The 16,645-nt window shown below is 43.6% G+C and overlaps 1 protein-coding gene across 1 annotated transcript in view; it reads right to left on the reverse strand.

The window, feature by feature from the left end:
• Positions 1 to 16,645, reverse strand: part of UNC13C (unc-13 homolog C) — an 861,108-nt gene that overhangs the window by 199,993 nt on the left and 644,470 nt on the right. The window contains exon 26 of the mRNA XM_073653015.1: positions 357 to 445. Coding sequence (XP_073509116.1) covers positions 357 to 445 — 89 coding nt within the window. The remainder of the gene's footprint in view (positions 1 to 356; positions 446 to 16,645) is intronic.

Raw genomic sequence — 16,645 nt, forward strand, 5'->3', positions numbered from 1 at the left:
AGTTTTCTAAGGGCCTACTTTATACCTGATTAAAAATGGATTACATAGCAGAACATATGCCACTGACTTTAATGGCAAATAAAAAATGAAATGTCACGTGTTTTTTTCTTTCTGTTAATCTAAGTGGAATAGTGTAAAAGACTACACTATTCTGTATGCCAAAAACAACAGAAACCTGACAAAACTGTGGCCAACTAATGCTAACTTATGACACGTGCCACTAAAATTCCCCTGAATTTAGTAAAGATATTACATGAAAATAAATGTTTTTACATAAAAACAATGGCGCAGAGCAAGGAACCCAAACAGAACCTACAGTAAACAGCGCGAGCACTGATCACAATGATCATAATTACCTTACTCCAAATGTGCAGCTAAGCTCGTCCAACACGGCACTAAGCTTCATTTGGAGTTCTTTAAGCATTATACTGGCATCCGGATCCAGCTGCAGAGAGAAACATGGAGGTAACTAAACAGTTGAATCAGAACTCAGAATCTCCCTCCACTAAAGTCTTATTTTACACCTTCCAATATACTTTTTTTTGTACTTTGGAAGAGTTATTTTTGGCATGTGACCTCTGCTTGATATTTAATGGGAGAACGATATGTTTATCCAGGGATAGGTCTGACTTTCATGAATGATGAAGATATATTTGGAGACAAGCAATAAGGTCCCCTTTTTTGCTAAGCACTATATAAGTTGTTGTTCATTCCTTGTAGATACGTAGTATGCCATATTTCCCTGCTGTGTAATTAATTCACCCATAAGGGGAACATGTGAATTCCCTGGTGAGCCCATGGGGCCAGGAATGGGCCAACAGCCTACCATAAACCTACCCAAGCAGTGCTCAGCACAGTGCGATCAATGCCCTGCATACTGACAGAGGCAACACACAGCATCTCCAGATTGTATGTCCACATAATAAACTTGGTAGCTTATGTAAAACACTGCTCAGTTTCATTTTTATTAGACTATACAGGCATTGTCTAGCTGAGATTACATCAAGGAGCAAAAGCAGGCTACCTACTAACCAGGACCCACCATGATGCCTCTGTCGGGCTCCTCGCCAATCATCTTGCAGCTTCTTGCTGATGCTATTGTGTGAACACCTACTGTAAAATCACAATTTACGGGCCTCCTAGTCCAAGGTTAGAGCCAGGCATTAGGTTTTACAGTGGGCCCTCAGTATGAATTTTACTGGTGGACCATAGGCACCCAGTCTAACAATGTAATCACTATCTAGATCTCACCCTGCTGCAAGTATTCCATTGCCAAAAAATAAAGTCACTGGATTTCCAAAAAATTAAGCTGATAGTCCAAAAACTGAAATGGAATAAATCTACACAACATACAGACAAGGAATAGTGTAATTCAAGCATGACTAATAAAATGGAATAAATTGAACATTTGTATGTAATTGGACGTTTTTTGCCTAAGGCTGTATATACAGTAATGGAGTTATTCTGTAATGTCATAGGAATTAAAGTCAGATACCCCTTATTGCACTGCGCTCCCATGATAATTGTCATTGGCCTAAAGTATAGCTATTAATTAACAAGAATTAATCAGTGCTCCTCTGATTATAGGTGTTACATTAATTAACAAGGGCTGACATTGAAATAACATGCAGCATCAGTTACTGTATGTTAATAGTGCAGTTCAATTGATTTTTGGTGCAAGGTTAATGTGAACGATCCCACTGTTAACTAGGTAATAACTAGCACACAAAATGTATTGGTACTGTTATATTGCGTGCAAAAAATCTTGTTCAGGATTTTTTTTGCTTTTGGCAGTTTGCTATAAACTTTCATTGTACAAACATTGTACATGCATGTTGCATTATTTACACGGACATTAGTACTTTGGGCCTTTAACAATATATGGCTATGTATGTAAAATCAACTCATTCTGAAGATCAACTCTTTGAGCTTCATCAGCATTGTTTTATATCACTTCATTTCTCCTTTGGTGGTCTTGCCCAGAACAAATTGAACAAATGCTGCAGAGTACAGTCCCAATAGTGGTACCGGATGTTGTCAGGTGTCCCTTCTAAAAAAAAAAAGGATTGTCCAAAGACTGATGGGAGTAATGACTGTAATCTGTACTGCGCTTTGAAATATGTTGGTGTAATATAAGCAACAGGAAGTTAACTTCTTTAAGGACTACAGAAAAAGTAGAAGATTTACTATAAGAGAGTAATTTACAGCCGCCGTTTGAAGTAAATTACGGTATTTCTGTATTACTTTTTGCAAGAAAGTAGCATGATTTTAACGCAAGACTCTTACATTGATATAAAATCCATTTTCTTTCCCAATTCAATATGCCCTACACTGGAACACGATTTTTAATGTTAAACACAATTTACTAGTTCCCTTGATTGTTAAAAAGCTCTGGGGCTGCTGTAGTATTCATAGACTTTTAGATGTTTATTGCTATTCAAGGTACATTACAACTCCAGTCCCATATGCCATATAAACCTCAGGTTATACCTTGGAAAATTGCCTGTTAAGAGCTCTTATGGGCCTCTACAGGAAATGTTGATTTGTGTCTGTTGACCCGTGTCTCAGTAACTATTTAGATTGTAGAAGCAATGAAAAGTAGCCTTGTAGCCCATGGTGAGGCTGGATACAGTAAATCTACCAGATAGGATAACTAGCATTATTTTTATGATTTGTAATATTTTTCAATATTTTATGGCCAAAAATGTGAGTTGGCATTTGGCCCAATATCTTTTCTTTATTAGTAATTTTTCAACATAATGAGATTTCACAGTCCTCATCGATGAAATACATATACTTATGTGCTTGTATAAAGTTGTGGCAGAAAGTGAACTTTTTTATTTCATAGAAAAAATGCCTTTGTTATAAATGTCTTTTATTCTGCAGGAAAAAATCTACTGTGCAATTACACTGTTAAACGGCTTGGTGAGTTGTTATTATATTCCACTTCCCGTTATATTTACAGACTAAAATGACCAAAATGGGCTTATTCTTTGTGCATGAAAACAAACATGGATCTAAGTCAACCAGTAACTACAATTATGTGAATATATTATTAGGTTTAACTGAAGGTAAAAATTATCAAAAGCCATACAATATATCAGGAGAAAGCAAAAGGCTTTTGTTAAAATCTATATCATGTATGCAAACAAGCTTGCGTACTGAAATTATGTGTATACATGCAAGGACTAGCAATGAAGTAAAAAGCATATAATCACCACTAAACACTGTTTTTCACTTTATACAGTACAGACCAAAAGTTTGGACACACCTTCTCATTTAAAGATTTTTTTGTATTTTCTTGACTATGAAAATTGTACATTCACACTAAAGGCATCAAAACTATGAATTAACACATGTGGAATTATATACTTAACAAAAAATTGTGAAACAACTGAAAATATGTCTTATATTCTAGGTTCTTCAAAGTAGCCACCTTTTGCTTTGATGACTGCTTTGCACACTCTTGGCATTCTCTTGATAAGCTTCAAGAGGTAGTCACCGGAAATGGCTTTCACTTCACAGGTGTGCCCTGTCAGGTTTAATAAGTGGGATTTCTTGCCTTATAAATGGGGTTGGGACCATCAGTTGTGTTGTGCAGAAGTCTGGTGGATACACAGCTGATAGTCCTACTGAATAGACTGTTAGAATTTGTATTATGGCAAGAAAAAAGCAGCTAAGTAAAGAAAAACGCGTGGCCATCATTACTTTAAGAAATGAAGGTCAGTCAGTGCGAAAAATTGGGAAAACTTTGAAAGTGTCCCCAAATGCAGTTGCAAAAACCATCAAGCGCTACAAAGAAACTGGCTCACATGAGGTCCGCCCCAGGGAAGGAAGACCAAGAGTCACCTCTGCTTCTGAGGATAAGTTTATCCGAGTCACCAGCCTCAGAAATCGCAGGTTAACAGCAGCTCAGATTAGAGACCAGGTCAATGCCACACAGAGTTCTAGCAGCAGACACATCTCTACAACAACTGTTAAGAGGAGACGTTGTGCAGCAGGCCTTCATGGTAAAATAGCTGCTAGGAAACCACTGCTAAGGACAGGCAACATGCAGAAGAGTCTTGTTTGGCCTGAAGAACACAAGGAATGGACATTAGACCAGTGGAAATCTGTGCTTTGGTCTGATGAGTCCAAATTTGAGATCTTTGGTTCCAACCACCGTGTCTTTGTGCGACGCAGAAAAGGTGAACGGATGGACTCTACCTGCTTGGTTCCCACCGTGAAGCATGGAGGAGAAGGTGTGATGGTGTGGGGGTGCTTTGCTGGTGACCCTGTAGGGGATTTATTAAAAATTGAAGGCATACTGAACAAGCATGGCTACCACAGCATCTTGCAGCGGCATGCTATTCCATCCGGTTTGCGTTTAGTTGGACCATCATTTATTTTTCAACAGGACAATGACCCCAAACACACCTCCAGGCTGTGTAAGGGCTATTTGACCAAGACGGAGAGTGATGGGGTGCTACGCCAGATGACCTGGCCTCCACAGTCACCAGACCTGAACCCAATCAAGATGGTTTGGGGTGAGCTGGACCGCAGAGTGAAGGCAAAAGGTCCAATAAGTGCTAAGCATCTCTGGGAACTCCTTCAAGATTGTTGGAAGACCATTTCTGGTGACTACCTCTTGAAGCTTATCAAGAGAATGCCAAGAGTGTGCAAAGCAGTCATCAAAGCAAAAGGTGGCTACTTTGAAGAACCTAGAATATAAGACATATTTTCAGTTGTTTCACACTTTTTTGTTAAGTATATAATTCCACATGTGTTAATTCATAGTTTTGATGCCTTCAGTGTGAATGTACAATTTTCATAGTCAAGAAAATACAGAAAAATCTTTAAATGAGAAGGTGTGTCCAAACTTTTGGTCTGTACTGTATGTACAATTAAAACCATGATTAGATCTTATTTTTGTCTTCATGCCCTCTATATACTGGGAAAAGCACCCAAAATATACAATAAATGGAGGCAGTGATGGATTACTAAGTGGCATCCATAGGCTATAATAATATCCATTCAACGTTTACGTAATGAGTTGCTCATGAGCTATATGTTATGCCAATGTCTATTTATGGCATTTGTCACAGGAATCCATCACCCATGACAGATGCCTGCGATGGATGCAGTATAATGGTATCCATCACCGATATGCTTCCATGAAAAAAAAAAGTATAACATGCGGTATATGTGTAGGGTTTCTACTCAGCTGTGGTTCAGGTGGGCACAGGAAGCGGTTTCATCCAAATGTCCAGACTGTTTGATCATAAACTGCTCAGCATCAGCAAACAAAAGTACAGCCTTTTTTTTCTGGCACAGAGTGGAAAAACAGAAAGTAAATAGTCCATACAGTAGTGCGCGTTCGCCCACTCAGGTTAGTGTCCTTTAGCAAACACACTGGAGGTCTCCACACCTCCAGTCATGGACACTGAATGAAACACCTGGTCTCCATTTTATTTGCCATACCCAGCTGGAAATATGTGAGCAGCCAGTCTCACCCATCTCTTTGACTGCTCATAAACCCTGCCCTGATACACCCCAATAACTCTCTCAGCACTATATGTGCTGGAGCCTGCTTTCTCTGGCTTACATCACCGAAGCTACCAACCTCAATGATACATATCTCCCCTCAAGGACCTGTTCAGCGGCCATATTACATACCCCCCTCCTGCACAAAGCTAGGGAGCTTGGCACCTTCCGCCATCAAACAGTGGACCCTCGACAGAGCGTCAGCATTGCCATGCAGTTTCCCAGGCCTATGTTCTACATTGAAGCTAAAAGTACTAGAAACCACCTGGCCACTGAGGCATTGTTCCCCTTCTTCTACCTCATCCACCTCAGTGGGGCATGGTCTGACACTAGCCTGAATTTCCTGCCTAAGAGGTAGTACCTTAGAGTGTTCAACGCCCACTTGATGGCCAAACATTCCTTCTCCACTAAGGAATAATTATTCTTGCAGGATGACAGCTTCTGACTTAGATACATTATGGGGTGGTCTTCCCCGTTCACCTCTTGTGATAAGACAGCGCCCCACCCAATATCTTACACATCCGTCTGGACCACAACCTCCTTAGAGAAATCCAGTGCTACCAACACTGGTTGTCTACATAGGCTAACTTCAGTTACAGAAAGGCTGTCTCTATCAGAGCCACAGATGCAAAGTCTCTCCTGTTTAGAAAGGCAGCGACCAATTATTCCTGGTAACGAGCGGTAATTGTCCCTTGGTCACTTGTTAGGTTCCCACGGAGCAGGTATTACCTTTTCTTCATAGGTGGATGATGGTCCCAGTTCCTCAACCGTAGAGAGCTCCTACTGATAACCGTCTGCAGGAGCTATGTCAGTATTCCCTAGCAGAGAAGGAGGAGTTGGCATAATAAACTGAAGACAGAGCGCACAAAGTCAAACAAGCAGGATGATGGAGATCCTGAAAGCCTCTTCTGGTGCAACAGGTGTAGAAACTGGAGGGAATGGAACTTTCAGGGGTATGCAAGTCTTTATTGGGCTATGATAGACCACCTTTTCTTGCTGAGCGTCCTCTCTGGCAATTCTGTACACTTCCACCCCTGAGAATAGGATACTGTTGATGATGTAAGGGTAGGATTCCCACTGATCAACCAGCTCATGAGAGTGGTGGTTCTTTTTAGACCAAACTCTGTCTCGAACTTGTAAGGGTTTGCCCTTGGCCCTCACATTAAAATCATCCTCATGCAATTGGCGGACAGTTTTCATTCGGTTTTTCACAATTTCGTTAGCTTCTTGCCGTCTTTGGTGGTCTGCAACCCAATCTGCCTGTGGGACAGGATTATGGCGATCTTCTACTTGAACATTTAGCTGAAGGTCTGTAGGCAGTTTCTCTGGACGGAAAACATTAAGTAATATGGAGAGTAACCGGTGGAGCAGTGGGTGATATTGTTGTACAGGTAAGTTAACTCTTGGAGTAACTCAGGCCATTCTTTTCTTTCTTGGGTTGGAGCATTCTTTAACATTTCAATCAAAGTTATATCCATCCTTTCACACAGGCCATTGCGTTGGGGATGGTACGTGGTGATGCAAAGTTTTTTTCAGCAGTAGAGTGCACACAGCTCAAATCACACACAACAGATCACTATTTCCAATAAAGCAGCGACTGGTATGTGTAAAGTCTTTTAGGGCAACAACAGCTGTGGCGCGGTGAAAATTATTTACATCAGTAAAGACTAAAAGTTTCTAAGGTAATTTTCTCATCAACTTCCTTTAACATCTACAGCATATAAGGTACAGAGGTAGTATCCTGTTTGTGACACCAAGTTGCAGTAACCTCATGTGGTGTACGGCAGAGGGGGGTTGTGCTCCTGGCGGTCTATAATCTGCATCATCGTGGCCAAGCTTTCTGTCACAATGAGCCTCTTCCCCCTCTCCAATTACACACACACACACACACACAAAGTCCCCTAATAAAAATATATATATAAAAAATGTACCAGTGGTAAATAGTTTGTCGTATTGCCAGGTGCGTATCTGATAGTTTGAGATGGGCTCCTGGACACAGGGCTGATGATGAATCCCAGTTCTGCCTACCTTAGAGCAGATAATGTGGAAAATTATGTTTTGCACATTAGCTGCCTCTTTAAGCAGAGTATGTTGGTGGTGGTAATTATTTGTGCAGCTAGTCCCCAATCATGAAGAAGCAGTTTTAACATGTTAAAAAATAGACTCTTTACTAATGATAATGGGGTAAATAACTATATACAAATAGTTTACACTCACAGCTGAAAATTGACCCAAACATACAGACAGGCAGATCTCTGTGAGATACTTGTCTTATCAAATCAGTTCACTCCTTCTCAGGCTGTCTCTCTGGAAATCCTCAGTCAGTACTCCTTCCTTAGGGCTGAGCAGTGCTTCTCCTCGGAGGTGAATTTTCCTTCTAGAGGTGCAATAGAAATCCTTTCAATTCAAAGGCTGTCAGCCAGCATTCTTTTTATCGGTCCCTTCTCAACAGGATGAGGATCAAGGAGGAGTGAGGTCCCTTCCTCTAGTGGCCCTCTCCTTCTCCTTGTGGCTGAACTATTTTTAACAACCTCACAGGAGGTAGCTCCTTCCACTCCCATGTGACTATTACAGCTGCAGTCATTGGCTTACTGCCATGGGAAGCTTGTTCCAGCTCTTTCCAGAAATTTCTGCATAACAAGCAGAGATAAGTCATGTAAACAAGCCCCTGAGAAGGAAGACTAACCTTTGAGTGCTGCCTGTCAGCAAGTCGCACAATATGTTACTGTTATGTTCTGCTACCAAAGCTAAGGAAAGAGAGGAGATCTGTCCCTACTATAAGACTCAACTGAATCCCTACGATGTAACAGGGAACCTGATCCTGCGATCAGACCTGCTAAAGTCCTAATCTAGTCTGTACGGAGACCTATAGATTTGGGGAGGGAATCCCTACAAGTACTAAGGACTGGGAGGAATATGGGACACCTCCTAACAGAAATAGTAGCAGACAGACGAACAAACAAAATAGATAGAACATAGAGGTCCGTAGACCAAGCAAACTAACAGAGTTAGATACAGAGCACAGGCTAGCTAGAAAAAAGATATACAATGAAGTCCAGCAAAGCCAGAAGGGCGGAGCAGGATTAAATAGGCCAACAAGGTCATGTGACCAGCAAAGGAAAAAAAACCTAACAGCAAGGTTCTAACAGTACCCCCCCTTCTAAGAGGATCCTCCGGATCCCCTAGGACCAGGCTTATCAGGAAATCTCCTGTGAAACGCTCTGATAAGTCTGGACGCGGAAACATCATCTGACCTCACCCAAGAGTTATCCTCGGGTCCGAAACCTTTCCAGGCCACAAGATACTGCAAACTACCTCTATACCGTCTAGAGTCAAGGATGCGAGAAATTTCATATTCCCCGTCCTCCACCACCGGAGGAACAGAGGCAGAGGCGTCACCATCCGACACAACAGCTTTTTTTAACAGAGAGACATGAAAGACCGGATTAATTCTCCAGGAGGTAGGAACCTCCAACCTAACAGCAGATTGGTTGACAACCTGAAGCACCTTAAAGGGCCCTACAAACTTGGGACCCAATTTCTTAGAAGGAATCCTCAACCGCAGATTCCTAGAGGACAACCAAACCATGTCACCAACAGCGAACAAAACCTCCTGTCGTTTCCTATCAAAGTAGTCTTTAGATTTTCTGTTGGCCTCCTGAAGATTACCACGCACATCCGTCCAAACTCTTTCCAAATCACCGGAAAAATTCTCCTCCTCAGGCACGGCAGATCCCAACTTGGAGAACGACCCAAACGACGGATGTCTCCCAGAACAACAAAAAAAAGGCGAACAACCAGCAGAAGAAGATGTATGATTGTTCAGAGCAAATTCGGCAAGTGGCAGAAACTCAGACCACCCCTCTTGATTGTCTGCCACAAAACAACGCAAGAACTGCTCAACATCCTGGTTTTTCCTTTCTGTCTGGCCATTAGATTCAGGATGATATCCGGACGAAAACGACAAATGAATTCCCAACCTGTCACAAAAGGCACGCCAAAAACGAGCCACGAACTGAGGACCCCTATCAGAAACAATGTCAGTAGGAACGCCATGAAGTCTGACAATTTCCTTGACAAAGGTCTTAGCGAGAGTTTTAGCGCAGGGCAGTTTGACGAAGGGAACCAAGTGACACATTTTGCTAAAACGGTCCACGACCACCCAGATGACAGTAAAACCCTCAGAGGAGGGAAGGTCAGTTATAAAGTCCATAGCCAAATGTGTCCAAGGAGCACTGGGGACCTCCAAAGGACAAAGCAACCCCGCAGCAGGAGTATGTGAGGACTTAGATCTAGCACATATAGTACATTGGCGCACCCACTTAATGACTTCCTTCTGCCATCCAGGCCACCAAAAACTGCGACCCACCAGTCTCTTGGTCTCAGAGATTCCGGGATGACCTGCCAACCGAGATTCGTGACACTCAACAAACAAATCTCTCCTAAAGGTCCCAGGCACAAACAACCTCCCATGAGGAGTGTTAGATGGGGCATTCTCCTGAGCTTTAAGAATCTCATCTTCCAAAACGGAGTCTAAAGCAGCTATCACAACACCTTCTTGTAAAATGTTTTCCTCTTTCTCAGCACCGACTATGGGAGAAAAACTGCGAGACAAGGCATCCGCCTTAACATTCTTAGTACCAGGGATGTAAGTAACGGAGAAATTAAACCGCGAGAAAAACAGTGCCCACCTAGCCTGACGGGCATTCAGGCGCTTGGCAGCGTCAAGATATATCAGATTTTTATGATCCGTAAGAACCTGAACGGGAAATTCCGCACCTTCCAAGAAGTGGCGCCAGTGTTCAAATGCGAGTTTAATAGCCAATAATTCCCTATTACCAATATCGTAATTCAATTCAGTCTCCGAAAATTTTTTTGAAAAAAATGCACAGGGATGTAATCCATCCCCGTTATCCTGAGACAATACTGCGCCAACCCCCACAGAGGAAGCATCAACCTCAACCAAAAACGGCCTAGTAACATCAGGCTGCATAAGGATGGGAGCAGAGGTGAACCTCTCCTTGAGATACACAAAAGCTTCAATGGCCTCAGAAGACCACTGAACCGCATCAGCACCTTTCCTAGTGAGATCAGTCAGAGGTTTGACAATACTAGAAAAATTTTTTATGAATTTTCTATAGTAATTGGCGAAACCCAAAAACCTCTGTATCGATTTCAAACCAATAGGCCTAGGCCATTCCTGCACAGCCTGAACCTTAACCGGATCCATCTCAAAACCTTTGCTGGAGATAATGTAGCCCAAAAAACTAATTCTCTGTACAGCGAACTCACATTTCTCCAGCTTAGCAAAAAGCGAATTGTCCATTAATAACTGTAATACCTCACGTACGCTCCGCCAATGAGACTCCAGATCTGGCGAATAAATCAAAATGTCATCCAAATACACAACCACATTTTTACCGATCAAAGGTCTAAGGATGTCATTAATCAGATTCTGAAAAAATGCAGGAGCATTAGTAAGACCAAAAGGCATAACCAGATTCTCAAAATGACCCACAGGAGTGTTAAAAGCAGTCTTCCATTCGTCACCCTCCTTCATGCGCAACAGATTGTATGCCCCCTTAAGGTCAATTTTAGAGAACCACTTGGCCCCCAATAACTGGTTAAACAGATCAGGAATCAATGGCAGTGGGTAAGGATTGCGTACCGTAATTTTGTTAATCTCACGAAAATCCAGACAAGGACGTAAACCGCCGTCCTTTTTTTTTACAAAAAAAAATCCAACCGCCACAGGAGACTTAGAGGGCCTAATGTGACCGGCGGCCAAACTTGTCTGTATGTATTCCTCCAAAGCCTTCCTCTCAGGAATAGTAAGGTTAAATAAACGACTTTTAGGAAGAGTCGCTCCAGGGACAAATTCAATAGAACAATCATAGTCTCTATGGGGAGGCAAAACCTGCGATTCTTTCTCAGAAAAAACTCTCCAAAAATCCTGAATAGGAACAGGTAATTCTCCCCTATCCAAAGCTGCAATACGCCCGTTACAACACTTGTCATAACATTTATGGCTCCAGGATTTAATTTCACTGGTAGACCAATCCAGTACAGGATTGTGAAATTTTAACCAGGGCAATCCCAATATTACTGGAGAAGGCAAGTTATTCAACACTACCAAATCCAATTTCTCATGGTGAACACCATTAATAGTGAGAGGAAATTCACTGACCTTGAGAGTAATATTCTTCAAAGGGGAGCCATCCACAGAAACCACAGCCATGGGGGATGATAAAGGTTCAGGTTTTAAATTGAGTTTTTCCACGAATCCCCCATCAATAACATTCAGTGTAGACCCGCAATCAACAAACACCCGAAATTCCATTAATTTTTCCTGAGCAATCGTGGAAGCAGCTAAAAATATACCCTTGGAATTTAAACAGGCAATACGGGCGTGACTGACCATTTTTTTTTCTTTCTTCATACGAAGCTCACAGCCTTTAATCAAATGACCAGATTTCCCGCAATAGAAACACAAGCCTTCTGAAAAACGACGGTGTTTTTCTTGAGAGCGAGGTGCCACCGATCCAATCTCCATCGGTTCACCACTGTTAGTACACACATTATCATAACCAGAAACGGACATAGCAGAGGATTTGCTCTCATTAACCCTTGCACGCAGTCTCCTATCCACCCGTATAGCTAATTGCATAGCCTGTTGCAAATCCTCAGGTGTAGGATAAGCAATTAGCAGGTCTTTAACCTTTTCACTGAGCCCAGCAAGAAATAGACTTTTCAGAGCAGAATCGTTCCACCCTGTTTGAGTGGACCAACGACGAAAATGTGTACAATATTTTTCCATATTACCTGATCCTTGTTTTAAACGTCTCAACTCAGTCTCAGCTGATGCGACACGGTCAGGATCATCATATAATAGTCCTAAAGCAGAAAAAAAACTATCCACTGATCTGAAGCATGTATCACTAGGTTGCAAAGAAAAGGCCCACTCCTGAGGCTCTTTGCGCAAAAGTGACATTATGAACCCTACGCGCTGGGATTCATCCCCAGAGGACTTGGGTCTCAAACGAAAATACAATAAGCAAGCATTTTTAAATGAAAAAAATTCTCGATGTTCACCAAAAAATAAATCCGGCAAACATACCTTAGGCTCCAAGAAATGTGCTCCAGGACAGTTACTCACGTGCTGACGGAGCTCGGCCACTTCCAGAGAGAGTCCCTGCAGGTGTTTAGCCAAATCCTGAACCGACACCATGATGGAACAAAAAAAAATCTTTCCTTAGAGAATTTACTGGCTGGACTTACTGTTATGTTCTGCTACCAAAGCTAAGGAAAGAGAGGAGATCTGTCCCTACTATAAGACTCAACTGAATCCCTACGATGTAACAGGGAACCTGATCCTGCGATCAGACCTGCTAAAGTCCTAATCTAGTCTGTACGGAGACCTATAGATTTGGGGAGGGAATCCCTACAAGTACTAAGGACTGGGAGGAATATGGGACACCTCCTAACAGAAATAGTAGCAGACAGACGAACAAACAAAATAGATAGAACATAGAGGTCCGTAGACCAAGCAAACTAACAGAGTTAGATACAGAGCACAGGCTAGCTAGAAAAAAGATATACAATGAAGTCCAGCAAAGCCAGAAGGGCGGAGCAGGATTAAATAGGCCAACAAGGTCATGTGACCAGCAAAGGAAAAAAAACCTAACAGCAAGGTTCTAACAGTTACAACATACAGTTTACACAGAAATCACAATATTTGCATGGAACACACTATTCATTTGGTATCCCATGGAGATGGCCACTTTGTGGGATACGACATATGTACAGTGCACAAGTCCATGCCTATAGTACACCCCTCTATGCAAATAGTGCATAGATAAATGCCTACAGAGTACAGCTCTATATACAGTGCACAAGTCCATGTGTACAGTGCACACCTCTACACAATGCATGAATCCATGTCTCTTGTGCCCACTTCCACACACACAGTGCACAAGTCCATGCCTCCAGTGCACTCCTCCACACACAGTGCACAAGTACATGCCTCCAGTGCACTCCTCCACACACAGTGCACAAGTCCATGCCTCCAGTGCACTCCTCCACACACAGTGCACAAGTCCATGCCTCCAGTGCACTCCTCCACACACAGTGTACAAGTCCATGCCTCCAGTGCACTCCTCCACACACAGTGCACAAGTACATGCCTCCAGTGCACTCCTCCACACACAGTGCACAAGTCCATGCCTCCAGTGCACTCCTCCACACACAGTGCACAAGTCCATGCCTCCAGTGCACTCCTCCACACACAGTGTACAAGTCCATGCCTCCAGTGCAAAGCTCCACACACACAGTGCACAAGTCCATGCTTCCAGTGCACACCTCCAGTGTACAAATCCATGCCTCCAGTGCACGCCTCCACACACACAGTGCTGAAGTCCATGCCTCCAGTGCGCTTCTCCACACACAGTGTACAAGTCCATGCCTACAGTGCACAGCTCCACACACGGTGCACAGGTCCATGCCTCCAGTGCACAGCTCCACACACAGTGCACACATCCACACACACAGTGCACAAGTCCATGTCTCCAATGAACAGCTCCACACACACAGTGCACAAGTCCATGCCTCCAGTGCACAGCTCTACACAGTGAATGAGTCCATGTCTCCTATGAACACTTCCACATACACAGTGCACAAGTCCATGTCTCCTATGCACAGCTCTGCACAGACAGGTCACAAGTCCATGTCTACAGTACTCACCTCTACAGACAGTGCACAAGTCCATGCCTTCAATGCAAAGCTCCACACACAGTGTACAAGTCCATACCTCCAGTGAACAGCTCCACACACAGTGCACTAGTCCATGTCTCCAGTGCACCGCTCCACTCACAGTACACAAGTCCATACCTCCAGTGCACTCCTCCACACACAGTGTACAAGTCCATGCCTCCAGTACACAGCTCCACACACACAGTGCACAAGTACATGCCTCCAGTGCACTCCTCCACACACAGTGCACAAGTCCATGCCTCCAGTGCACTCCTCCACACACAGTGTACAAGTCCATGCCTCCAGTGCACTCCTCCACACACATAGTGCACAAGTCCATGCCTCCAGTGCACAGCTCCACACACACAGTGCAGAAGTCCATGCCTCCAGTGCACTTCTCCACACACAGTGTACAAGTCCATGCCTCCAGTGCACTCCTCCACACACATAGTGCACAAGTCCATGCCTCCAGTGCACAGCTCCACACACACAGTGCAGAAGTCCATGCCTCCAGTGCACTTCTCCACACACAGTGTACAAGTCCATGCCTACAGTGCACAGCTCCACACACGGTGCACTCTTCCACACACACAGTGCACAAGATCATGTCTCCAATGAACAGCTCCACACACAGTGCACAAGTCCATGCCTCCAGTGCACAGCTCTACACAGTGCATGAGTCCATGTCTCCTATGCACACTTCCACATACACAGTGCACAAGTCCATGTCTTCTATGCACACTTCCACACACACAGTGCACAAGTCCATGCCTCTTATGCACAGCTCTGCACACAGGTCACAAGTCCATGTCTACAGTACTCACCTCTACAGACAGTGCACAAGTCCAAGCCTTCAATGCAAAGCTCCACATACAGTGTACAAGTCCATACCTCCAGTGAACAGCTCCACACACAGTGCACAAGTCCATGTCTCCAGTGCACCGCTGCACACACAGTGCACAAGTCCATGTCTCCAGTGCACTCCTCCACACACAGTGCACAAGTCCATACCTCCAGTGCACTCCTCCACACACAGTGTACAAGTCCATACCTCCAGTGCACAGCTCCACACAGTGCACAAGTCCATGTCTGCAGTGCACAACTCCACACACAGTACACAAGTCTATGCTTCCAGTACACAGCTCCACACACAGTGCACAAGCCCACGTCTCCTGTGCACACTTCTACACACACAGTGCACAAGTCCATACCTACAGTGCACAGCTCCACACAGACATGTCACATGTCCATGCCTCCAGTGCACCGCCCCACACAGACAAGTCACATGTCCATGCCTCCAGTGCAGAGCTGCACACAGACAAGTCACATGTCCATGCCTCCAGTGCACCGCTCCACACAGACAAGTCACATGTCCATGCCTCCAGTGCACCGCTCCACACAGACAAGTCACATGTCCATGTCTCCAGTGCACAGCTCCACACAGACATGTCACATGTCCATGCCTCCAGTGCACCGCCCCACACAGACAAGTCACATGTCCATGCGTCCAGTGCACCGCTCCACACAGACAAGTCACATGTCCATGCCTCCAGTGCACCGCTCCACACAGACAAGTCACATGTCCATGTCTCCAGTGCACAGCTCCACACAGACAAGTCACATGTCCACGCCTCCAGTGCACAGCTCCACACAGACATGTCACATGTCCATGCCTCCAGTGCACAGCTCCACACAGACAGGTGACAAGTCCATACATACAGTAGTCGCCTCCAAACCGACAGTGCACAAGTCCATGCCAACTGTGCACAGCTCCACACAATGCAAATGTCTATGCTTGCAGTGCACAGTAACACATACCCCAATGATAAGTCCACACCATGAGTGCTTCACATACTATACAGCACTTGAGCATGTTCATCCCTTCTCTCCTTTATCCTACCTCTTTCATTATTGACACTTTTCTAAGTCGCTTGAATCAAGTTTATTCACAAATAGCATATAATTTTGTAAACTCTATGCTGTTTGCATATTTGTAGCAGTGACACTTACAGCTTTTGAAAGTGGGGTTAAACATTAGGTAAAAGAAAATTAGAATGAATACAAAATGAAGCAAATATTGAAATGAATGCTGTCTAACCTAAGGCTACAGTATACACGAGACAAGAATATAAACTTCAGTCTAATGACTTCCATAACATGCAAACATTGTTAGTAATGAAGAATTGAAGTGTCAGAATCTTGCCGCTCCACTTATGTTTGAAGATGCGCTTAAAAGCATTGAAGCAGCAAAGGTTCCTGGATGTTCTTCTCACCTTACATTAGCTTCCTTACTTCTATATAATAAATGTGATAGGAAAGATATGCTAGGCAGCAAACACACAGGAATTATTACAATGACAAATGCAATAATTGT

Source organism: Phyllobates terribilis, unplaced genomic scaffold, assembly GCF_046119375.1.
Source record: "Phyllobates terribilis strain yellow unplaced genomic scaffold, ASM4611937v1 Scaffold_11__3_contigs__length_659146591, whole genome shotgun sequence".
Taxonomy (NCBI): domain Eukaryota; kingdom Metazoa; phylum Chordata; class Amphibia; order Anura; family Dendrobatidae; genus Phyllobates; species Phyllobates terribilis.